General features: G+C 40.1%; 1 protein-coding gene across 1 annotated transcript; it reads left to right on the top strand.

Annotated features, from left to right (window-relative positions):
* Positions 1–15,131: 15,131 nt before the first annotated feature.
* On the top strand, positions 15,132–24,880 carry LOC310954210 (lutropin-choriogonadotropic hormone receptor-like; the record flags this gene model as incomplete). Its single annotated transcript, XM_083923573.1, has 11 exons — positions 15,132–15,301; positions 15,593–15,664; positions 17,842–17,916; positions 18,162–18,236; positions 18,988–19,062; positions 19,360–19,437; positions 19,618–19,686; positions 20,139–20,213; positions 22,313–22,501; positions 22,644–22,697; positions 23,731–24,880. The coding sequence occupies 11 exons, from the start codon at positions 15,132–15,134 to the stop codon at positions 24,878–24,880; spliced, it is 2,082 nt and encodes a 693-aa protein (XP_083779699.1).
* Positions 24,881–25,670: the final 790 nt, after the last annotated feature.

The raw sequence follows: 25,670 nt of genomic DNA, 5'->3' as shown, positions 1-25,670 counted from the left end.
CCAAACATTGTGCTACCCTTCATATCTCCGTCAGGTTTCAGCGTTGTTATAGATGGTACGCAACACATCCTCCAGAGGGGAGTGCCGTGTCGCAAATTACCAATCCTTATCAAGTGTTTTTCATGCCTAACCCTAACCGTCACATTTTGTTAGCTAAAATTGTTGTGTTTTTGTGCATTATTGCACCTCCGGTTTAGCGATTTTTCTGATCCATCATGGCTTTTTTTCTAACCCTAACCAAATGTTTTTCATGCTTGACCCTGATCGTCACCTTTTGTTGGCAAAAATCAGTCACGTAACATGTCACTTCTGATTTAGCGTCTTTTGACTTCCGGTCCAGTCCTGCAGTCCGTCAGTATGTTTTTTCGTACAAATTTCTATGCATAACTTTTCGTAGAATTTGGTATGGAGCGGTTCATGAGAACACATTGTTTCAATGTATACAATAAATAACAACTGTAACTAACCCTCATTACTGTAATTCATGGCTACAAAAGCTAGCTCAGTGTGCCTTTTTCTTCCCTTAACCTATATTCCCTTGTAAAATGTTAAACTGTTGTACTGTCAAGAAATGCAGAAAATGAATGTTCTCTTGATTTGTAGACGTATTTTTGATCATCCATCATGGTTAGTACTGACCACATTGACAAACACAATAAAAGCCAATTGAACACGAATCAGCTGCAGTAGGGTGCTCAGTTTGTATTAGCAGCAACATAATACACTTCTGACACATGTAAAGAGAGCAAACAGTAAACAGTGCGGCCGTTATCGCTGAGAGACAATTGTGCTGGATTACATGCATGCATCCCTCACACACACAAATCCCTTATGCTTCAGTAGGCAATCTGAATGCAATGCAGGAATGACTCTGCCTACCAAAAACAAATTCTGAGCACTGTCGCCTCACAGCAAGAGGGTTACTGGTTCGTATCCCTGGCGCCCTTCCGTGTGGAGTTTGCATTTTCTGCCTGTGTCTGCGTGGGTTTTCTCCGGGGTCTCCGGCTTCCTCCCACAGTCCAAAAGCATGCATGTGTTAGGTTAATTGATGACTCTAAATTGCCCGTAGGTGTGTATGTGAGTGTGAGTGGTTGTCTGTCTCTGTTTGTCTCTATGTGCCCTGCGATAGACTGGCGTCCTGTCCAGGGTGCACCCCTCCTCTGTCCGATGTCAGCTGGGATCGGCTCCAGCCCCCCCCCCCCCCCACACGACCCTGATAGGGACAAGCGGTTGAAGATGGAGGGGTATTTTCTTAAGAATAATAGCTAACTTACTGTTATAAGATAATGCCTTTTTACAGATAACAACACATTTCATAGTTTGTGACCTGCATGGTTTGTGGGAATGTTCTGACCTGAACTGATGATCGTTTTCAGAACAGTCCAAAGGAGCACAGTGTATTATAGTTTATATTTGTCAAATAAAGAGCCCCCGTTCAGCGCCGTCGCAGGGCCTCCTAACAATGTCTTTGACCTTTTCTGTGACATCAACTGTATTTCAGTTTGCAGAATGCTCAAACAGCCGAAGCCGGAGCCCTGGAGGTGTGAGTTGTATGCCATGATTAAGGCTCCTCTCTCCCAATCTCTGACAAGCACAAGGGCCACTCTGCCCGTGTGATACACTTCTTCCCAAATTGAATGCTCTCCTCTTTCTTCTTGTTTGTGATGTAATCGCACACCGTACCGCCACTTCTCACAGGACACCTAACCTTTTTTTCATTTCCAGCAATAAAGTATTATGTGTGAGCTGACTCCAGCAGCAGCTTCCAAAACACGTTTGGTACTTTCGAGGTCAACACGGGTATTCATCAGCGATGTCCCCTGCTAAGAAGGCAATGATCAAAGTTTGAGTGCCACAGGCACAGCACAATTTACAGCACCCCCGAGGGCCCTTGGCTATCACTCTGCATGGTGCTGAGCTTATCATTGTTCCGACCAATTATATGACCTGGTGAGAAGAATACGATTGCCGTTCTGTACCAGTGGTTTGCCAAATAAATAAGTGTTTAATGACCCTCTCACTCCCCTTTTCAACTTAATTAGGGGGGGAACAGATTTGCTGGATGAATGACTCTACAGCAACCGACTGTGAATTTGAAGCAGGGGACTGCCAGCCCTTCATTTGTTGTGTGTATTGGTTTGTTCTGCAGCTGCTTGATTACTGCCCGAGCCAATTAACTGTAGCTGACCACCAGCAGGCCCAGGTGTGTGGCTTCAGCCATTTGAGCACCCTGCTGCAGAACGTTTGAGAGAAAGAGACAAGACGATCATGTAACCAATTCTGCAGGTTGCTGAACTGTGTCTCTTAGATGACATAAGCATGCTTGTGTGCATGTGTTGTGATGGATTGCAATCAAATAAATTTGTTGATGACATTTTTACAGTGACAACAAGGGACTGAAAATGAGGAATTACTGAAGGCCAGTAACTCTGCATCTGGCTTATGAGACATCTGTGTGGCGCCCTACAATAAAAAACAGCATGACGAAGAAAAAAGGCTGTTCATGACTGGTCATATTTAGTTGCAAATGTGACATAGCTAGCATAGATAAGCCATTAGACAAGACATGACCTGAATATTCAAGAAATTACATTGCCTAGACTTTACCTAAAACAACTTAAAAATAAAATAATGAAAATAAACAAGTGAATAAATGGGGTTTCTGATGCAAGATAGACTGTCAATTGTTGGTTAATAATGTTGATCATTTTATAAAGATCTCATGCTTTAAAAGCCCTCCCAGCAAACAGCGTCAATTAAAATGAAACAGCCTGTCCTCAGCGAGAAAAAACAGCCGTATAGGTCAATTGTGCAAGAAACTTATTACGACTCATATTTACATTTGTTGTTAGGCTGTGACCTCTTGTGGCCATAGTAATTGTCAGTGATGTTGTGTAAGAGACCGTGTAGGGGCTAACATCAGGGTGGTGGACGGGTCAAACAAAACATTCATTTAAGTTAATGTTGTTACAGATGTACGTCTGTGATGTAATTATGCCTGTGACTAATTTTTAAGCCAATCCATGATCCTTTACTTATCCTTACCAAGCAGTTTTATTGCCTTAATGTAATCAAGTAGCTGCGTCTCACAAAACTAACCGTGTGTTTAAAACTGTGACAGTTGCACAAAGATAAATATAATGGGCAGGTGTTATGGTCACTCTTTTAAAACTGCCTCCGTGGAACCATTTCACGTTAAATACCTTATAAATAATGTTAAATAGAACATTCATACTGTAAATGTCATACTAGTTTAGGTACGAGGACGTGTTATTAAAGCCTCTCAATTTGCCTTTCATCACTTGAGATCCTTGAAAAAAATCGGCAGAATAACCTGTGCTCCTCTTACATCTGCACAGTCCATGTAAGAATAATGTTCAACACAGCAGAAGACAGATTTCAACAGCATTTCAGAATAAATAGAACAAGATTAGGGTGCTCATAGTGAAGGTGGTTTCCTCTCTTTCCTCTTCTTTGTGCCAGGCAATTACAATTTTACTCAGTGGCAGCCGGTTGGGTGGACTTCTTTGTCTTCTCTCTGAGAGCCCTGTGTGGCTTGTATTGAAGCGCATGCTGTTTACATCTTGACATCTGTCGCGTTTTTCATCGCTGTCCTTTGATGCAAAGTGGTTGTGTTTACAATAATGTCCTTAGCAGTTACCAAGGAAAACTAAAGGAAATATTTAAAAAGTAACAATGGATTAATAGTTTTTGGAAAAACTCTATATTTAAATATTATCTGCACTTTCTCAATAAATCATGGGGAAATGTGTGTGTCTGCTTATTCTGACAGGAGTTAGATGAGATGGTCATTATCATAACAATATCATCTGTTCATTCAGAAGGTAGAGTGATCAGAGATGTGATTAGTCTGGTATAGCACAAACACTGAGAGCACAGGCCCTTGTCACAGCATTTTGACTTGTCATATCAGGAAAAGCACAGTTGTACTAATAACATTAACAACGGCTCCGTTCTTTTCACACGTCCCACTAAGCCAGCATGCATACCAGGACCCTGAAACTGAAGCAGCTAAATGGAATCCAGCCATTACTAATTGTATTATTTATACATATGCTTCCCTACTGTGATGTCGAGATGTCTTCTATGAAAAGGGCCTATTGGAAATATGTCTAATCTCACAAACACCTTAGGCCTGCCATATTGTCAGCCTAACTGATGCAACTGAGCAATCATCTGGCACACTTAGTATGTATTAGCTGTTGTTATAGGTAATGTGCCATTCAACATTTGATTCAGATAATGAGAATTTATTCATTGAGGAAGTGATCAGTATGCAGTGGGCTATGTCTGGAAACTAATAAATACTGGCAGTGTGCTTATTATCCTTCATTCAGCGACAAACTACTTGTTTACTATTCCTTAATTAGCGTTCTTTAGTCATTCCTTTGGTAACTAAAGATTTTGGATATCTTTTTATAAAGTGTTTTCTTGTTTCCACACAAACAAGATTTTCTTAAAGCCTCTGTACACATAAGGTCTAGGTGTGCGGCTCATTGTGCCTGATTAGACTCTTCTCAGAACTGTGTGGTCATGGATGAACCGTAATCGATCTCTCGCAATATTTATTATCTTTACTATTCATTTTCATAATTCTTTTGATTTCCCCAAGGTCCCTAAACTGAATCTCTATCTCCACACTGACGGACTTCAGGTCTGTTCCTGGAAAGTGCTTGAGGGCTCTCTAGAAGACATTTTGAGCCCTAGCATATTCAATTTACACAGAAACATTACGGATTTAAGATGTAAAAACACACGAAATCAGAGGAATGAAGCACAACAAGTTCATTCAGCAAACACTTCTTTTAATTTTGCATCATGATGCTGTTTTGACAAAAATTTATGAATTGTTTATTTGACTCCTCTGCTCTAAAAAGAGCCAAAGACTTGGCTATAAAGAATGTTAAAAAAAAGTCTCAAATTCAAAATTTTACATAATATATTTGCCATGGTGGCATGATATATCACTGTGTAGTGCCGTCCCACTCCTGTTTATGCCTTGTTGAGCCCTTGCAGCCTCTCACACCCAAACACTTGATGTCAGTTATGTGAAAAATGGTAAATGTACAAGCACCTTTCTGGTCTTCCGACTACTCAAAGCAATTTACACTTACACACATACGTGACCTGCTCATCAGGATCTAATCCTCATTCATACACCAATGGCACAGCCTTTAACATGCTTACTGGAAGATCCAGGGGATCAAACCGGCGATCTTCCAACTAGCGGACAACCCACTCTATCTCCTAAACCACAGTCTATTAAGTCCATGAGGGTTCAAGGCTTAGGCTCCGGCCAACTTGAACCTGCAGGTCTAATCAGCCGGGTTAATGGAAGGAAAAGCTCCGCCTTTCAAGGGTTAAAGTTTTTTCATGTTCAACCCTAGAGCAATGTCTTATGAAACTTATTGTATCACAATGAATACAGAAGTGAAAACAGTACATAAATGTGCTGAGATTGGTCAGATTACAGAGTGGAGGGTACGTACACTTTAGCAAACCCTTTCATCACAGCACCACAGTGTGGCTGATAAGGGTCATAAATCTTGATCGCGTCTTTTAACGAAGCATCACAAAGAAATGCTTTTTAATACAATCAGCTAAATAAACAGTAATTAACCTTTTACTGCAGCCAAGTAGAAACCGATCACTCTGCTGAGTGCTTTGTCCAAATTGTGATTTGGCGGCTTAATGTTTTCCCTGGGATTATTAAACGCCATATAATGATTCACATCTCATTAAAATTGTAGCCTTTCAAATTTTCAATTTTTAATTATCATATTCAGTTGCCACCGGGAGTCCCAGCTGCTTCTGTATCTTGATGGGCGACACCAGCTGTCCTCTGAAAACTGAACATAATGATGTCTTACACACAGAGGCTAAAGTTACTGTAGATTCCTGCTTTATGGGATATTCCGGTTTAAATAGCACCCATATGATCTATATACAGTAGTGAGCAAAGATAGCACCGCGTCTGGAACAGATGCAAGTGTTTCAACCACCAAGTCTCTCTCATCACCCTTTGTTTGCTGAAGACCCCCCCCCCCCCAAAAAAAAAAAAAAAAGTGTATTCTGTGTTTGACAAATAAAAAATATAGAGTAGCAAGTATCTTAGATAAACGCAGAGCATTCCTTTCGGCCAATAAATCCAAGGTGCTAAACGTCCAGGGCCAGACTCGCCCACAGAGCTCAGATCGTGCCCAGAGGGTACAGAGAGTGCTGTCCTCAAAAGTCCTGTAGAACAATTTAGTAGTGAAGAGTGTTTCGGAAATGCAAGTAGATCAGCCAGCCGATTTATCGGTCCCTCAATGAAGACTGTCCTCAGTGAACACCTCTTCTGCTGGAAAACGTCACAGCATCCAGAGAAAAAGGAGTGTGAAGATGTTTTTATCAACACAAATATGCCAATGACTGGGTCTTAGTCCAAGTCTCACACACACACACACACACACACACACACACACACACACACACACACACACACACACACACACACACACACACACACACACACACACACACACACACACACACACACACACACACACACACACACACACACACACACACACACACACACACACACACACACACACGCACAGCCAACAGCACTGCTGTCTCAGTCCAGCTGGCATTAAAAGGGATGCTTTGATGTTGGTTGAGATGCCAAAAAATCTGCTTGAATTGCATGAAGGCTGTAAGCTGTGTGCGGTTCTGTCTGTAGTAAACATACTGTATTTTAGCTACTGTGCAAGAGATAATGTTGGGACATTTAGAACAAAAACATTTAAATAACTGCAAAATTTCCTAAGATCTTTTTTGTAGCAGTGTGTGTGTCATTGTGTACCACTCAGAACAGAGCACACTAGGCACTTTGGGTATTACTGATTAGCTGTCGGATAAAAATGAAATATTGAGGACATCTGTATTTAATGTGTGCTGAGGTAAACAAAACTGTCCTATAATGCAAACTAACATCTCTTTTTTTATTATAAAGCAAGTTGAGGTGCTATATAAATACTGTGAAAGTACCAAAAGGCTCAATCCAGAGAGAAAAGCACAGCCCATATTCAGAAACTGTGCCTTTAAACGAGCCGTCAGGACTTCTGTACGGTTGTGATGTCACAGCTATTCTATATATAGGTAGAAGTTGCAGCTACAGTGCCGTTTCCGTCATTATCCGGGTGCAATGATGGTGCAGAGACACCAAGAGTGCAGATGCTGAAGACCAAGAAAAGCTGACCAATCAGAGCAGACTGGACTTTTCGAGAGGTGGTCTTAAAGGAACTGGCACTAAAACAGAGCGTTTAAGGGTGAATACAGGTTTATTCAGACAGCCAGGATGAGAAAAATGTTGTTTGTTTTTTACATCAAAGCATGTAAACATGTTCTAGTAGAAACACAAAATGCAAGCATGAACCTGAAAATAAGCGTAGTATGTCCCCTTTTAAAAAACATTTCTGTTTCAGGAGTCTGTACATCAATTGGAGAGGTGACTGACATAAAAAGATAATGACTTTTTCCTGCCATTAATACAAATGGATGCATAATAAATGGTCAACCAAATAATTTGATAATTTGTTTGCATTTCTGATGTGGGGCAAAGGGAAATGTTTGAGTCCTAGCTAAAATCTCATACACACAGACCATCTAAAAGAAACAAAAAAAAAACAAGAATATTTCTGTATATCTCTAGCTCTCTCGACACTATCATTTGAGCTCACTAGCCTCCACTGAGACTGTAACCAGGCGTGTGTCCCATTTTCACAACACTGATTATTCTTTAGCTCTGGATCAGAATGAATCAGTGATCAAAGACCAGCTGGCTTATCACAGCGGGATTCCTGAGCTCGATCCCAGATATGAAAGAGAAGTGCTCTCTGACACCTGTTGATCAAACTGAAGAAGTACAGGCTCTTCTCGCAAGAGCTATTGATACAGTAAGTGTATCAAACAGTGGAGGGGCTAATCAAACAGATGATAGTATGTCAGCATGAGAGCTTTTAAGGAATCTTTTTGGGTCCTGTAGAGGTGACGAACGCTGTTACTTCTGAAATACTCTTTTGTTGGGACTGAACAAGATGTCTGGTTGTGACAGGGTTAACTCTCTCAATGTGATATCTCTGTGGTGCATTTGTGATGTCCAAGGACCAGCGAATTCCTGCCCTGATAAGCTGTCAGGAGCATTGCCCCGACAAATTTTGTGTGTGTGTGTGTGTGTGTGTGTGTGTGTGTGTGTGTGTGTGTGTGTGTGTGTGTGTGTGTGTGTGTGTGTGTGTAATTGGGAATTGAGAGAGCGGACAAGCCTCAAGGTTATTTGCCATTAAAAACAAGACTGCATAAATTCTGCCTAATAATTCATAATAATGACTCCCATGTTTGTTGATTGCTTGTTTATCCCATGTTCATTAACATGCCGGCCTCCTGGTGCACATTTTGCAAAACGTCTTATGAGTGGGAGTGAGGGAGAATGATTAGAGGGCATATGGAAATGATTATAACCTGCTAAAGTGGAAGTGGCAGTATCCCAGACCAACAACACTCCCATACAAACCCGTATAAAGTAGTAGTAATTTGTGTAGGTGCACAGTGTGTGTGTGCATCTGTGTCACTATCTCTGCTTCGTCATGTTGAACTCTCTTGGGTCTCTTCCAGTTTCCTTGGCAATCACTTCCTTGCTCGTGATACGAGACTCCTGTGGGCATGCCCTTGAGTAGAGCCTTGATTTCTGAAGCCAAAGATTATCTTTCTGGTCCTCCTAGCTCTTCCTAAACATCATTCTCTTCTTACATAAAAATGGAGGAATTTATGAATGAATGCGCCAAAACAATTTTGAATGCCCACTGCAAAGTAATATAAACTGAGGTACAGAAGAAGGAAAGCTTTTCAGTGAGCAATAGTCAAGTGCGGTATTGTAGTATTTATAATGTACAATGTAAAAGTGGACACAGGAAACACATGCATCAAAAGCTCCGCAACCTGATTTGATTCTTTTGTGACTACGCGGTTAGCACCTTAAAGGTCCCATATTGCAAAAAGTGTGATTTCAGAAACTGTGCCTTTAAACGAGCCATCAGGACTTCTGCACAGTTGTGATGTAACAACTATGTTATATAATTGTGACCAACCAAGGGGGCTTAAAGCGACAGGCTCTAAAACGTAACGTTTTAGACAGAGGCTGAATACAGGTATATTCAGCCAGTCAGGATAAGAAATATAAAGTGTTTTTTGAACATTAGTGCATGTGAACATTAACTAGTAGTAGTCAATCAATAAATTTCCATCAGGTATTTTAAGTGGCTGGCAGGCTCATATTCTATGTTTAATCATCAATTAAATAAGAGCATTCACAAAATGATATATAGATTATGTAACAGTGTGTCCCTATCCAACTCCTGGTGACTCAATCCATGACTAAGAGAAAAAGGAAGTCATTCTTGAGGATTCAAGCAGACATAATTTAAACAAATGTCAGATTAGAAAGCCTTTTGGAATGTAGGAAAGTCAGTCCATGCAGTATAGTGAGCTACAGTATAAGCTCAGTTTCAATTTAATTATGAGTTCATTCATTTGACTTTGGGCAGATGTTTTCCAGTCAGAGACACATTAAGGAATTGGCAATTGACCGTTGTTATTGGCGGTAAAAGGCTCTGCTGTTTGAGGGAGCTCTGGAAGTATCCACGCAAAAACAAGGATTGGTCTGAGAGAACTAATCCTCCACTAATGAACATATGTTATTGGAATTCTTAGATACAATTGACAATCGCAAATGAACAAAAAGCTTTGAGGTAAGGGTGGTGGAGGGAATTTCAGCAGCAAATGGCATCAGCAGAGTAATAAAAAGAAGTGTCATCATTGTGCACCTCTTCTAATATGATTGGATGTTAGAGGACATTTAAATGGGGTTGTGTGATGCAATTAAAGTCAGTGTATTACTTACAGTAGATGGCAGTTTGGAGAAGCAGGTAGTAATCCTGACATGTTGGCAGCTGTGGACGGGGACAGCAGCAAAACTTATTTTAGCCACCTAAAGTAATCAATATCAGTTTAAGTGTACACTATAGTTCGAATATTTCCACAGCTTTATCTTGGCATCGGAGAGCTCTTTCCAATGGGGAACGGAAGCCATTGCCTCTACGTTCTCTTCAAAGCCACCACACTCCCTTACAAAAAACAGAAATTTTACCTTGCAGAACACAGGAGTTGTGTGTGTGTGTGTGTGTGTGTGTGTGTGTGTGTGTGTGTGTGTGTGTGTGTGTGTGTGTGTGTGTGTGTGTGTGTGTGTGTGTGTGTGTGTGTGTGTGTGTGTGTGTGTGTGTGTATTTAAGAAGGTAACACGTAAGGGACAGACTGGAAGTAGTGAGGTGAATGTGTTTCCGCCAAAGATAGCGCTCGAAACAACATATCTCAAATCTTACGACTTTGAAACAACACTTCAAAAACCTGAATGTTCCTTTGAGGCCTTGAAATGCAATGTTTTGACCAGCTTTTATTTTATTCAATTTTAAAGAGGCAACCGTTTGACAGTGACAGAAAGAAGTCAATCTTCACTGCAGAATAAAAGCCACGGACTCTCAGAACACACTCAGTGACCCTGCTACCAATTACATCAAATGCCACAATGATGTGTTCACTCCTACACTAACTCCCTGAAAATGTCACTTTCTGTGATAAACAGCATTTGACATCAATTGCTGCTACCACCACTTTCAGTAATGAGTACAGGCGACTCAGTACGGCCCTGATGTCTGTGCTCCCTGTGTGTCGATGTGTAGTCTACTTTATATTGTGCTTTATTGTTTTATGCTGGATTGTGTTGAACTGCAGTACATTGCGTGAGGTCTTACATCATTTTGTGTTGTGCTGTGTTCCACACACTCTCCTTATGTGCCCTAATAACCAGTAGGATGCTGACAGGTCAACAGCCTCCAACCCAGAGGCGAGAAGAACCTTGTCCCTAAAAAAGGAACCTCTAACAACATCCAGTAACAAAGGAGACAAAGGTGACAACGTGGAGTGCGATCACACCTACACTCTGTCATGGCCCATCCACACAGGTCTGAATGACACTGTTCTCGTCAGCACCCTCTAAAAAAAAGTAGTCCATCTTCCACTGTGGATTAACAAATGATTACTTTTTACGTGTCCCAGGTTGACATACTCACCAACAATTGCAAGGCCGAACTGAGCGAGAAAAAAAAAGTATGTTTTAAGTTTAGACTTTAGCGTTTAGAGTGGATCTGGTCTTTGAGGACAACTCTCTGATCCTGCTTGATCTGAACATGACCTCAGTCCCCTGCATGTGGACTGTGGTGTGGCTTTGGACTGAGAATGTAATCTGAGCCAATTTAAGGAAACTGCACCAATCAGTACAGGGACTTATAAAGGTACAGGGAGATATGTTGACATCTGATAAGCAGCAGCTCCTGAAGACAAACTGGTATGTTGGACAAATGCTCATACTCAACATTTTCTTTATTCATGACTCATTTGTTAACCAATAATGGGACCTCAACAAGCACTGTACCAATGCGTATCATGAACTAGAAGTGATATCCTTGATGCACATTATTCTTACTGATTCAAGCTAATTTGGAATTGTGGAATATTGTGTTTTTATTTTATTTTTTTACTTTGTTTTAATTTATTACGCTGAATACTTAATAGGCTGCACGGTGGTGTGGTGGTTAGCACTGTCAGGGTTTTCTGGTTCGAATCCCGGCTGGGACCCTTCTGTGTGGAGTTTGCATGTTCTCCCCATGTCTGTGTGGGTTTTCTCTAGGTTCTCCGGCTTCCTCCCACAGTCCAAAGACATACACATGTTAAGGTTAATTGATGACTCTAAATTGCCCGTAGTTGTGAATGTGACTGTGAATGGTTGTTTGTCTCTCTGCAATAGTCTGCCGTCCTGTCCAAGGTGAGCCCCCCGCGACCGCAATAAGGACGAGCGGTTGAAGATGGATGGATAGATGGATGGATGGATGGATGGATGGATGGATGGATAAATATTTAATAAACAATGATCTATTAATAATATCCGAATTAAAGGGGAAATATCCAAATTTTCAGGTTCAGGTATTCTTGGTTTCTACTGGAACATTACATGCTTTATTGTTAAAAACACTATTTTTCTCATACTGTCTGTCTGAATATACTTATATTCACCCTCTGTCTTAAACTATTTTAGCGCACTGGGCTTTTTTCAGGAGGGGGTCCTGAAAAAAGCCCAGTCTACTCTGATTGGTCAGAGTTTCTGGGTCTTCCACATCTGTACTCTAAGCATCTCTGCACCGTCATTGCATTATATAGTGTAGTTGTGACATCACATCTGTATGGAAGTCTCGACGACTTGTTTAAAGACAGTTTCTGATTATGTTCTGTGCCTCCCTCTGTGAAATTGAATATTTTGATACAGTATTACTTAGCTACCTCAAACTGCTAATATTATCTAATTTACAATATAGGTCCTTTAATGCAGATTGGGCTTTAAATGTGACTCTAAACATATTACTTTGAAAATGTGCCCACTTTTTAAAAAGCACTGCCACATCCAAATGTTTCTAATTCCACCCAGCCACATCCTTAGAATAAACTTCAATTTAACAGTGTATCATCCAAAGAGAGGTTTCAGCATCAGCTCTCAGCCACGCTGATAAATCCAATAAAGCAGGCAAAGCGTCGGCTAATGCTTGAAAAGTAGCATTAATCTAACAATCGACTATTAGAATATGTGTAACCACTTTTCACATTCTGTCAAGCAATTATGGAATTTTAATGTGATGTAGCTCTAACTTTTAAATATTGTCCGTGTGCTTTTTCTCAAAAGTCTCTCCCTGCTGTGCGTGACCTTCTAGGTGCGATGCGATGCACAGCGTGGTGTTAAGCATGAAGACGTGGGATGATTCATTGAGGGCCACTTGCATAAATTAGTTCCTCTCTCTCCCTGTCAGTGTTTTTTTTTCTTCTACAGGGTTAAAGATACTGGAACTTGACACTGTGCTTGGCTGAGCGGATGGCAGAGAATGCAAGAGTGGTAACCTCTCCAGGGAACTGTTTGTGTGTGTGTGTGTGTGTGTGTGTGTGTGTGTGTGTGTGTGTGTGTGTGTGTGTGTGTGTGTGTGTGTGTGTGTGTGTGTGTGTGTGTGTGTGTGTGTGTGTGTGTGTGTGTGTGTGTGTGTGTGTGTGTGTGTTACACAACAGCAGTGAGAAGAAGGTGTTGCTGCTCTGGGTCACTGTGGCAGGGAGGAGGAGCAGGATGAGAAAGCCATAAATGGGGGTCAGGGTCACTGACAGCAGGAGAACCAGCTAAGGACGGTGGTGACATGAAGCGTTTCGCTTGACAATCTGGTGTAAATGGGACCTCGGCTCCTTGTTGTGTTGTCGCCTGTGATGTAAAGTGTTGTAAAAAAGCGAAAGTAGTTTTACAGCGAGGAGGCGTTGTTGAACTTATATTGTTGCTGTATTAAACTGTTCTTTTTCTCCCTTACCTTCTCCCAGGTTGACATGCGGGCTATGAAAAAGGTTTTCCAGTGGAACAACAAACAGAAGCTTCCTGCCTGAGCTACATCTTCATACAGTTAAATGGGTCTGTGGCACCTGACTGCAGACAGACTTGGTTGCACCATTAGTTTGAATGGAGCAATAGAAATTACAATGGTCTGTCTTTTTTTTAATATCATGTCTGCTATACACTGACACACTATGCAAAACTATTCTTTCGCAATATTACCCTTTGCGGGTTGGGTAGTAATCCTTAACCGCTTCATACCAAGCCAGTTTTCAGTGTTTGTCCCTGTATGATTAAATATTTAGATTTTAATGTTTTGTCATAAAAACACATTTTGCTGCAGAGTAGGCAGGACACAAGTTTTGTTGTTTTAAACAGCTTCAACAGCTTATTTTTACGTAAAGTGTCTGTCTTTTGTCAAGCATTAGGTTTGATTTTTACCATTAGGTGCACATCATTAAGACTTTGAAAGAGGCCTTTTTGTTATTGGTGGTCTTTAACGTATTGGGAAATGGGAATGATGATTCTTTTGAGGGTAATTTACAGCCTCTGTGTAGTCAAGTGATTCTATTTTCCAAGGTTATTTGCTGAACTGCAATTGTTGGTGAATTTGAGTGCTGAGCATGATTATGTTAGTCGTTTTTTCTTCTTTCTTTTGGATATCTAGCAGAGCACTGACAGAAAATAGTGAAGAGGTTATGTAACAATGGGAACAATCCATTGCAAGCCCTGCATTTATAACTGTAGATAATTAAAGGTCCAAAGTACAAACATTTTAGTTTAACCAATTTGCTGTTTAACAAATGTGAATGCATATGTTTACACTTTGATGCCATTCACATTTCCATATGATATGAATACATACATTTACAGACTGTTGTAACTTGGTTAGTCGTTCACAATGATTATTAGATTCCACACATTTTTGTTAATTATTGCGGAGAAGTAATAATAATGAATCTGCACTTAAATTTCCAAACATATGGATGCCTTAAAGTACAAAAAAACACATCCTCAAATCTAAAAATGTAGGTGAAGCATTCAATAAAAAATATATATGATGTCACCATGTGGTCCTATAACAATTAAAATGTTTATTTGTGAAATACAAATATTTGATGTTAAACGCTGGAGCTACAGGTTTGGCCTTTAATATACAATGCCTATCACAATGCATGGCATTATTGTAATATTAAAAAAGCAAACAAAAAACGTTAAAGTAAGTAAGCTATTCATTTGTAGGGATACGAACTAGCGTACAGTAGTTCACCCTCAAAACTATCAAGATGTACTTGTATGGTCTCCACCCACTAAACGTCACATCTCTGTAACTCAGCTGTCAGAGAATTCCGCCTGACTTTAACCAGACACCAGCAGCAATCTCGCAATTACGACAGCTCCTGAAGGCAGCTTGATCCTGAAACTCACTGAGCTCAGGTGGAGAAAAAACACCGCGACATTATTTAGCCTTTTGCCTTTGGTCTGACATATTACATTTTTGAGTGTAGTTTTTTTTTTTTATCTTCAACTTTGAGGAGATTGAGCAGAGACTTCTTTTTTTCTTTTACTTTTTAATCCCGTAGTGAGTGACCCGGTGTCACGCATGGCTCCCAGGGCGGTCTGGCTCCTGGTCGTGCTGTCCGGTGTCCTGAATGTGCGCTCCTGCTGGGCTTATACCTGTCCGGCCATCTGCCGCTGCAGCAGCGAAACTTTCCAGTGCAGCAGAGACACCCAGCTGGCCTCTCGGGCCGGAGCAGCATCCGTGCCTCGACTGTAAGTAACTTTGGCGATTCAGTGTTGATAGTCCGGTCTAAGGTTCTGTAAGCCCATCACTGCCCCTGTGCTACTTAATGGACTTTTCCTTTGTCTTTTCCTTATTCTGTCTGGTTTCCCATTAACTGGCAGTAGGCCTGTTTATTTCCCTTCAAGTTAATGTTATGTTACTTTAAGGACGTTTGGTGAAACTTAAATGATCATGTAATTGTGAAAAATATCATGACATGGCATTTTTGTATTTTCCTGTTTTAACTGTTGAGTTAAAAACTTCACTTGTGAATCTTACAGAAGGCTCAATCATCTGCCCTTGAAAGAAGTCCCCACTCATGCCTTCAAGGACCTGCTCAACATTACAGTAATGTAAGTTCTTTGTGTTTTTGATATACAAGAGGTGAATTAAAGCGTTGTTTAATTCCGAAAAGGAGATTACTGCCGACAGATAATTCAGCCTTGATGAAACACACAAGCAAAGTGAGTTCTGGCTATTCAAACTTGAGGGGCGTTTTAAAATGCTCATATAAATGATGCATTTTACCTAACTAACACAGTTAATGTTAGTTTTGAAATATGACAATTTGGACACACCCTATGTAAACATTTAGAGAAATATCAGTAATCTATCATTTGCTTCCCACTGTGAGGAAGTTTAATGTGTGTAGACAAATTAACATACAATCCAAATGTGTACGAGCATATTGTAGCACCATGTACACACATGCCTCTGACACTACACAACAGAAGCTTGGGTACAATATAATTTCTTAAAAATTATTAAATAAGTCCAAAAACAGTTGCATTCCTGCACACTTATTTGTAAAAATAGTTTAATAAATAGCGCCGTTTCAGTACCAGACCATCAGCCAAACTGAAGCCAGACCTCTGTGAAACAACCTATCTAAAAAGAAGAAAGCTGTAAAAAAGGTATGCCACTGCTGTGTCACAGACCATGTCAAAGCTAGATTTGCTTAAATGCAAGGCATACATCACAGCAATATTTAGTATCAGTGAAGATTACAGCAAAAAAAATTACAATGATCTTACTAGATATCGGCCGACGAGTGAAATCATAACTGATTTTCATCCTAATTGCTAAATAACTAGGTGTCATCTTTGCCATGTTTACAAGTACTAAATACAGAATCACCACATTATCCTGAATGGGTTTCACCATTTGATTAACATATCACTAACTGCTTGATGAGCATGCGTGTTAGCCTGTGGTGTTGTGGTTTGTTTTGAGTATGTTTGACTTTGCTCTGCTCTTCAGGGACAAGTCTTATCAGTCTCAGATACTCAAAGTATATAATGTGTTCATTATGTTCAAATCTCATCTCTATTCGCAAAATAGTTAAATGCGATAATACAAATTCAGGTTTAAAAGGTCCAATATTGTAAAAAGTGAGATTACCATGTCTTTTGATTATAAAGTAGGTAGAGGTGCTATATAATCCAAAGGGAAATACACACAGCCCGTATTCATAAACGGTGACTTTCCCCTGCTGCAATAACGGTGCAGTGACTGAGAGCGCACATGCAGGAGGCTCGGAAATGCTGACCACTCAGAGCAGACTGGACTTTTTTGGGAGGGGAACTTGGACGGCACTAAAACGGAGTGTTTCAGACAGAGGGTGAATACAGATATCGGACACACAGTATGAGAAAAGTAATGTGTTTATGGACCATTAAAGGATGTAAACATAATAGAAACCTTAAATACAAGTATGAACCTGCAAATGAGGATAATGTGTCCTCTTTAACAGAGGATAAAGTTCTAAAGCTGTGATCCTTCATCTTTAGCCAGGAACACTTGTGTCAAGGTATAATGACGAGGCGTGTCGTTTGTCACGGCAAACTGGAAATCACAGCGCGGCTTCATCTGTGAAAAAGCTTTTTGAGTTTTGAGTGGTAATTATGGCTCTATACATAGTGCAATCAGAGGAGGGCATAAAAGAAAAAAACTGTAAGCAGTACAGATGTCATTTGTTTTTTTAGTCGTTCGCGATGGAAGCAGACTGACGTAACCTACGAAAAGCGTTGGCTGATTAAAGTAGAGTGGGAGAAAACGGTAATTACATAAAGGAGATGGAAGGCTGCTCGGAGAGGGAAGTCAACCATGCCTGCCTCCATCAGAAAACAAAGTGTTCAAGGACAAAGAAGTCTTGTTGACTTTGTTTGTCTCTGAACGTCTTTGTTTAGTCCTCCTTTTTAATCATCTACACTTAGTCTTCCTGGCCCAAATGCATCCTTGATGTATGATTGGAGCTTTTCCAAACATGAGGTGAAGCATGTGTGTGTAGTGCCCTAGAAGTTTTTAATATTTCCCTCATGGCTTGAATTTCAATATCAATCATCTCTGTCCTATTTCTAAAAGAAGTGTAAAAAAAAGTAAGTAAGGCAAGAAATCCATAACTCCTGTAGCTCTTAATGTTTGACTAAAACTCCATGTTAAAGCTTAATCGGAGACATTTCAGGACGAATGTGTTCACGGGTTCTTGTTAATCTGTTGACTGATGGAGAGCCATGTGTTTGTGCCACAGTGAGATCTCCCAGAGCAACTGCATCACACACATACAGAGACACGCCTTCATCTCCCTCCACAGCCTGGCTCAAATGTAAGTGACACTTTACCTTTCGTCACATGTCAAATTCAAGCTGCAAGATTAAAGCAATTATTCCTTTCAACAGCTGGTATGTGTTTTGCATTGCATTTAAGTTTCAATTACAAAGCAGCATGTTCTTTACCTTCAGAGCAGCTGATGTATAACCAGGCTTTTCTGTCTTTGTTTGTTTGTTTGTTGGCAGTCCCTGGCGGCAATATTTTAATTACTGATGCTTTTCCATATTTTTATTTATGCAGTTCAGTGCAGAATATCAACAGTCTGAGGGTTATTGAAAAAGGGGCCTTCACTGACCTGCCTAAACTGGAATATTTGTAAGTAATTCTGTTTTGTATTATCATTATCCCTTTATTACAGGCGTGTCAAAGTGATCCAGTAAAGGGCCGGTTACTAGCCGGTGTGGCTGCAGGTTTTCATTCCAACCAAGCAAGAACACACCTGATCCAACAAATCAACTGTGTGAAGGCGATTCAGGTGATTGCATGACTTAAGTCAGGTGTGTTTTTGCTTGGTTGGAATGAAAAACTGCAGCCACAGCGGCTCTTTACTGGATCACTTTGACACCCCCGCTTTATTAAAACCCCTCTGAATAACAGGTGGGTCAGTTATTACAATCCCCTTCTCCGCAGCAAAGCATAGCTCAAATTCTCTTGACTTTATTTCCCAGTCCCATATTGTAAATAAAAAAAATAAAAAAGATGAACATGTCTTTTTTTTTTTAAATATGCAGTTGCTGTTTATTTATGTAGGGTGGGTTTAGAAAAAAAGCCTGCTTGCATTAAAAGGTCGTATATTAAAAGAATTGAAGTAAAAAAATTGAAAATGCTTTTTTAACCTTGCCTTTCAAGGCATGGAGCATTTAACAGGCAGGAGTTTAGCTGCTTTGTGGTAACTGTAGGATCCGGTACTTTCAATCTGGAGGTATATTTAGATTTACCCAGCGCTACACCATGTTCAACATGTTCAACGTGAGACAATCAGCAACCCCCGTGACATTTTATGCGCACTTTAAAGATTTGTGCTTATCTGCTCATGATCATCCGTCTCTGCTGCTCATCTTCACAGGAGCATCTCTAACACAGGGCTGATACACTTCCCAGACTTCACAACTATCGCTTCCCTGGCGCCATATTTTATCCTGTAAGTAATTACATTTAAAAATACTGTGTCGCTAAACTGGATTAGTGTCTTTCTGCATGTTGCAAAACTGCATGTTCTCCATCTTGTCACTCTACAGTATGTGGAGGCCAAGTTGTTTATTCAAAGCCTGGTTTTACTTTTATCTATCAATGTCACAATGCCACCAACCCTGCCGCAAACCTTCCGACTAGGTCACAGTTCATCAAACTGCTCTTTTTTGTATGGATATACATAATTTTGTCTAACTGATAATTAAAGCCAAACAGCCTGAGTGAATGTTATCTCCTCCATGTACAGGGAAATGGCAGACAACATGAGGATTGATATCATTCCTGCCAATTCATTCCAGGGTATCACAGAGGAGTATGTTGACATGTGAGTACAGGAGCCAAATTGTTTTTGTTCCCACATTATCAGAGCTAAGGGCAACCTTTTGTCACCATTAAGAATGTGTTTTGATGTGTCTCAATATTCTTATGTAATTGGATGTTCAGTTCTTTGACCTTCATGACAGCTGCATTTAACAGTAAATGTATAACATTGTGTACTTGGCAGGAACCTGGTTAGAAACGGCTTCAAGGAAATAATATCTCATGCATTCAATGGAACCAAGCTCAACACACTGTAAGCAATTTAATAATTAAAATATTCCCCTCATACTAAACTGACATTGCAAACAGATACAGCATACTATAGCTGATACTACAGATACTGCTCTAAAGAATTCTGCTCAGGTTTAAGACTTTTCACTTTCTAATCATAAAAAACTAAGTGTGCCACTAAACAAACGTTATGTAAGACTAAACAAAGATTGGATGCCCTGTTGTTATCTTGTTCTGCCCCATACTGCTGAATGTTGATGGGGACGAGATATGTGCAGACACCCTGCAGTCTAAAAATAATTCTCATCTTCTTCAGTGTCAAGCTAAGAAAAAAAAAAAAAAAGTAGATGAAAAATGGTTTGGGGGCCATTAATGTGTCATTTTAAATTTTCTTTCATAGTGCATGTTAACTGTTTAACTACTGTTTGCACTGGAGGTCACTTGTGTTACAGTTCCTCTTAATGTCTTTTGCAGGATCTTGAGAGACAATAGGTATCTCAGTGACATTGAAGAAGACGCTTTTGAAGGAGCCACAGGTCCGAGTTCTCTGTAAGAAAACTTGACTTACTTTTACTTTTAATAAAACCAAAGAAAATGTCATGACAATTTTCAGGAAGTCAGCTTAAAAATCTGTAGCGGGAAATTCATTCAGAGCTTATATTTAGAAAGACCCAAAAAGTGATATCTCTATGTCTTATTATAATGCAGGTTTAGGTGTTATATAACAAACAACTGACAGACAAAGTTAGCAGGTGCATTTAGCTGAAGAGACATGCATTTTATCTCAGGAGTTGGTGGAGAGTAAAACAAAGTCAATTTAAACGTAAAAGTTCTGTATTCAAGATGTTAACATAACATACTTAAGGTGCTCTACTCTTAAAACATTTTTTTATGTTAACCTCCACATGGCACTAACCCCAACAATGTGAAATAACTCATTCACAGCCACATTCACTAATGCACATGCACGGCCGGGCCGTCGATCACAAGATACAACAGTATTCGGATTACACCACACAGGAGAGTGACTTCGTTCTCTTCTCAGAATGCCATAGCAAATAGTTTGCTACTACATTCATGCCCTAAATGTTGAGTACCCTTTAAACTATCAAAAGGTACTTATGCAAAATAGCCCCTTTCAGAAAACTCAGTGTTTCTTTTCCGATAACGTTCAGTAGAGACATGACAGGAAATTAGTATATGTAATTTTGATGTTGTAGTTCATCAGCGCAGAGCTAATTTGAATTTCTCTATACTGTTGGGCAGTTTAATCAATATAAAAATACATTATATATTAGAAACTGAATATATGATTGAATGTAAAATCTTCACCTGCAAAGCAGAACCATTTCTGTCGAATGAATGCAGTTTGTCTATGAAATTTAGCCAAGTAGAGAAGTATAAGAAAGAAGAAATACTTGTGTAAAGTACTTGTATGTGAGAATTGCCCTTGAGTAAATGTGATGAGTTCATTTGCAAAAACTGGATAAAAAATATTCTCTAGTGAAACAGTTTGATTGGCATTCCCTTGAGGGCATTATTTATGAAAATGTTAAAACATAAAAAGATACCTTATCAAAACAACCCAAAGGTTCCTATTCCCTGGACTGCATACACAAAAAATGCATAATTTAGGAAAATAAATAAAAACATGCATCTCATTTTTTTAAACCCTTCATGTACTTTCCACCACTGTAGAAAATGAACCACTCATTAGAAAGTTATAGATAAGGTTGAAATAAAAACAACATTTATGATTGCGGAAAAGTTAAATATGAGAGAGGGCAATCATATATTAACTATCTTTTGTCGTTTAAATCAACAGCATTAAGGCAACCATATTTGAACTGGGCCAGTGAATCAAGATTAATATTCATAACAATGTTTATCATTTCATTGTATAAACATTAGGGCGGTGACGGCCTGTCTGTGTAAACAACCAACAAGGCAAGCAGGACTGCTGAATACTGATTAGTGGGCAAATAGCCCAATCTGCCGAGCATACGGCTTGCAAGGTCTTTCACTGCAAACAACTCTGTGTTATAGATATGAAATGTCTCCTCATCTTGGTTATGAACTACAGTTGTGTTTGTGGTTTTCACTGATGCGCAGGAAAAGCCAAAGGTCTTGTTTTTGCCTATGTGGGGTCCAGAGTGGTACCTTTTTGTATTTCCAGGTTTAATGAATGCTACATTACAAGTGATGCAATCAAATAAGGGAGCAAAGTAAATGATGAATGTTATTTTGGATAAAATGAATTCAGTCTTCACTATATGGCAGTAATTAGGCTTACAACTTTTTATTCTGTGAGGAAGAAATTTTGTTGTGAAGTGTCTCTTTAGAAAGACCTTGATGACTATGAAAACATTAATATAGAGCTCAGCTGCGGCAGAACTCAAACTCCTGTGACGGATTTAGCAGATTTGACTGAAATAGCATTTCTTACCATTGTCAACAAAACACCAAATCATGTGAAATATTCTTGCGGGGAAGAATGACTTTGTAACTGACCAGATAGACCAAAGCTGTTCTAGTGGCTTATGACAGTCCAATGCGTTATTCAAACACTAGTTTAATGGTAGATATTTGAGGATAACAGATCATTTTCACTAAAATATATGTCTTTGTTCTCTGCATGTGTGATCCAGGGATGTTTCCTCCACTGCTCTGAGTTCCCTCCCCCCTAAAGGATTAAGGCAGGTGAGGTTTCTGAAAGCCAGCTTTACCTATGCTCTGAAGACCCTCCCTCCACTGGAGAGCCTGGCGGAGCTGCTGGAGGCCGAACTTACGTACCCCAGCCACTGCTGTGCTTTCCACACGTGGCGTCGGAAACAAAGGTAACCAACAAATCTATTCACATTTCCATAAAGTACAGCTGTCCAATGAATACAGATCATCAGTTGTAGTAGTTTGCTAATAAGCTGTTGAGTGTATTGACATTTTCTGTGGTTTAATATTTTCCCTTCTTTTTATTTAAAGGGAAAGTGCCTTAAAGAACTTCACAAAGTTTTGTGATCTCAGTGAAACTGAAATGTAAGTTACTTCACAGCCCACTTAGGGACATAATCATTAGAATGGGAAGGGGGTGTGGATTTTATAGTTCCCTTTTTTTAAAAGTAAGACATTCCCAACATCATACACCATCTGATGGGATTGCACCAGCAGTGATGCCAAATCAGGCCTGGGGACTTTATTACATTTATAAAAATGTATTTTTTGCTGAAGCTGTCACTATATCCTGACAGCACTACAGCATGAGACAGATAATCATGCAATGCAAAACACGCAATCCTCTGCCTCCTCCTAGTGCTAATGGCATCTGCAAATGAAGGAAAACAACCAATCAAAGCCAAGGCCAGTTGGCTGTTGGGCTACGCTTGGTTTTGGCTCGACAGTTCAACATCACAGCACTTCATGAATCTTGCAGATTCCATTAGCATCACTAGGAGAAGGCAGAAGAACTATTGGCGATTCAATCACTAATAATAAACATCCACCTCTATTATCCTCAAAGCAATTTCAGTCAAAAGCAACTGGACTGGATATTTGCCTAGGAAGACGTTTCACCTCTCATCCAAGGGGCTTCATCAGTTCATGTACACATCTGACCAGGCTGGGACCAGTCCCAAATATCCAGTCCAGTTGCTTTTGACTGAAATTGCTTTGAGGATAACGATGACTTGGACGAATGAGAACATTCACAGGCTTATCCACCTCTATTCTCTTTCTTGAAACTGACATATTGACTCTATTAGCTACTATTTGATCTTGATGATAAAAATAAACCAGTAATTCAGCACCATTGTCATTGTGCACACAAAATCAATGTTTTTGATGTTGACATTTGATCTTATTCAATAAAATCCAACTCTGAGATGAGGAAAACATAAAGCAACACTCCCCTGCTGTTCCTAAATAATTTAGGACTATATATTCATTCAGCAAAGAAAAAAATACATAAAATACAAAACACAAACCTCACCCTTTTATGACTTTTCTTCTCACTACACTTATACCATGTAGATACTTTTCCTTGATCAATTGCTCTTGGATTTTTTTTTTCCAGAGAGCCTACATCAGATGCAGTGAATCTTATTGATGACATCAACTTTCAGTATCCAGACCTGGAATTTGTTTGTCTAAACAGCCCCATGGTCAAGTGCACGCCAAAGCCAGATGCTTTTAACCCTTGTGAGGACCTGCTGGGCTTTCCCTTCCTGCGCTGTCTCACCTGGATAATTACCGTGTTTGCTGTGACTGGTAACCTGGCTGTTCTGGCTATGCTGCTAATTTGCCACCACAAGCTAACCATCTCCAGATTCCTCATGTGTAACTTGGCCTTTGCCGACCTCTGCATGGGGCTCTATCTGATGCTCATCGCCTTCATGGACTTCCTCTCCCATCACGAGTACTACAACCATGCCACGGACTGGCAGACAGGGCCTGGATGTGGCATAGCAGGGTTTTTGACAGTATTTGCAAGCGAGCTATCAATATATACACTGACTGTGATTAGCCTTGAACGCTGGCACACCATCGCCAATGCTATGCACATCAACAAGAGGCTGCGGATGCACCACATGGCAGCCATAATGGGGGCAGGCTGGGTCTTCTCACTGCTGGTTGCCCTGCTCCCTCTTGTGGGGGTCAGCAGTTACAGCAAGGTGAGCATCTGTCTGCCCATGGACATCGACACACTGGCCTCTCAGATTTATGTGGTGGCTGTGCTCGTTCTCAATGTGGTTGCTTTCCTAGTGGTCTGCTGTTGTTACATATGCATATATCTGAGTGTCCGCAACCCAGAGCACTCTACCCGTCATGGAGACACCAAGATTGCCAAGCGCATGGCTGTGCTCATTTTCACAGACTTCATATGCATGGCGCCAATCTCCTTCTTCGCCATCTCTGCAGCCCTGTGTATGCCCCTCATAACTGTGTCTCACTCGAAGATCCTGCTCATCCTTTTTTATCCCATCAACTCCCTCTGCAACCCTTTCTTATACACCCTGTTTACACGGGCTTTCAGGAAGGACATGTGCCTGCTGCTGAGTCGCTGCGGCTGCTGCCACGCCAATACCGACTCCTACAGGTCACAGACTCTGGCTTCACACCTCAACTGTACCCAAAAAAAGGCCAACAGAAACCCTCACTCACTTAGTTTATATGCCTATCACATTAAGATGAAGGACTGCTTTCTAAACAAAGGAGCCACATGACCATCAACACTGAGAATCTTATTATGAACTTGCATTGGCTGCTAATAATGTAGCATTTCTTCAAACTTCAGAACAGAGTGAAGAGATTCTCAGTCTTGTACATGACAGGCATCGGTGAGAATTTCGTCAGGACCTCAAACTGAAGACAAAAGTAGCTGCCGCCTCAATTTCTGCACATGTAGTGTCTTACAAAGAAGCAGATGGATTGAGCAGGATTGGGGAACAAATAAAACAGGCCAGTTTATTTGCGAGGCTTTGCTAAAGCACTGATAGTCATTTGTGTTAAAACCCCACACATACACACACGCACGCACAACATTTAGTTCTATTAAAGCTCAATAAGTAGAAATTATTTATTATTCTGTCTTTCTAAATGTCTATCTTGACTTTGACTACATTGAAGTAAATCAAACAGGAGTCTGTTTCAAATCAAATGGGATCAAATGGAAGTCTTTGTTTCGGCTCATCAGAGATGAGTTTTAGTGCCATCTATTGGGATGTTCAGAAGACGTTTGGACTGGGAGACTGCAGACATGCCAGATACACCACAGAGACTCAGTTACTGCACCCGGATTTTTACTATGAAACATTTTAATAAAATGTTATACATAATAAAAAATAATTTGTCAATAAATATGCCATCTTTTTCAATTAGCTTCTCCATTTTAGCCAACATCACTAGCACGATCATAGAAAGTTTTATATTGTCCCTTCCATCATTGCCGACTCCCAGAGATTAAGCTTGTATCTAATGTGGTTGACTTTATTAATCTGATCTCTTTCTGAAACT

Source organism: Echiichthys vipera (genome assembly GCF_963691815.1).
Source record: "Echiichthys vipera genome assembly, chromosome: 11".
NCBI classification, from domain to species: domain Eukaryota; kingdom Metazoa; phylum Chordata; class Actinopteri; order Perciformes; family Trachinidae; genus Echiichthys; species Echiichthys vipera.
Note: the sequence above shows the minus strand (reverse complement) of the source record. Positions and strands in the feature narration are given on the sequence as shown.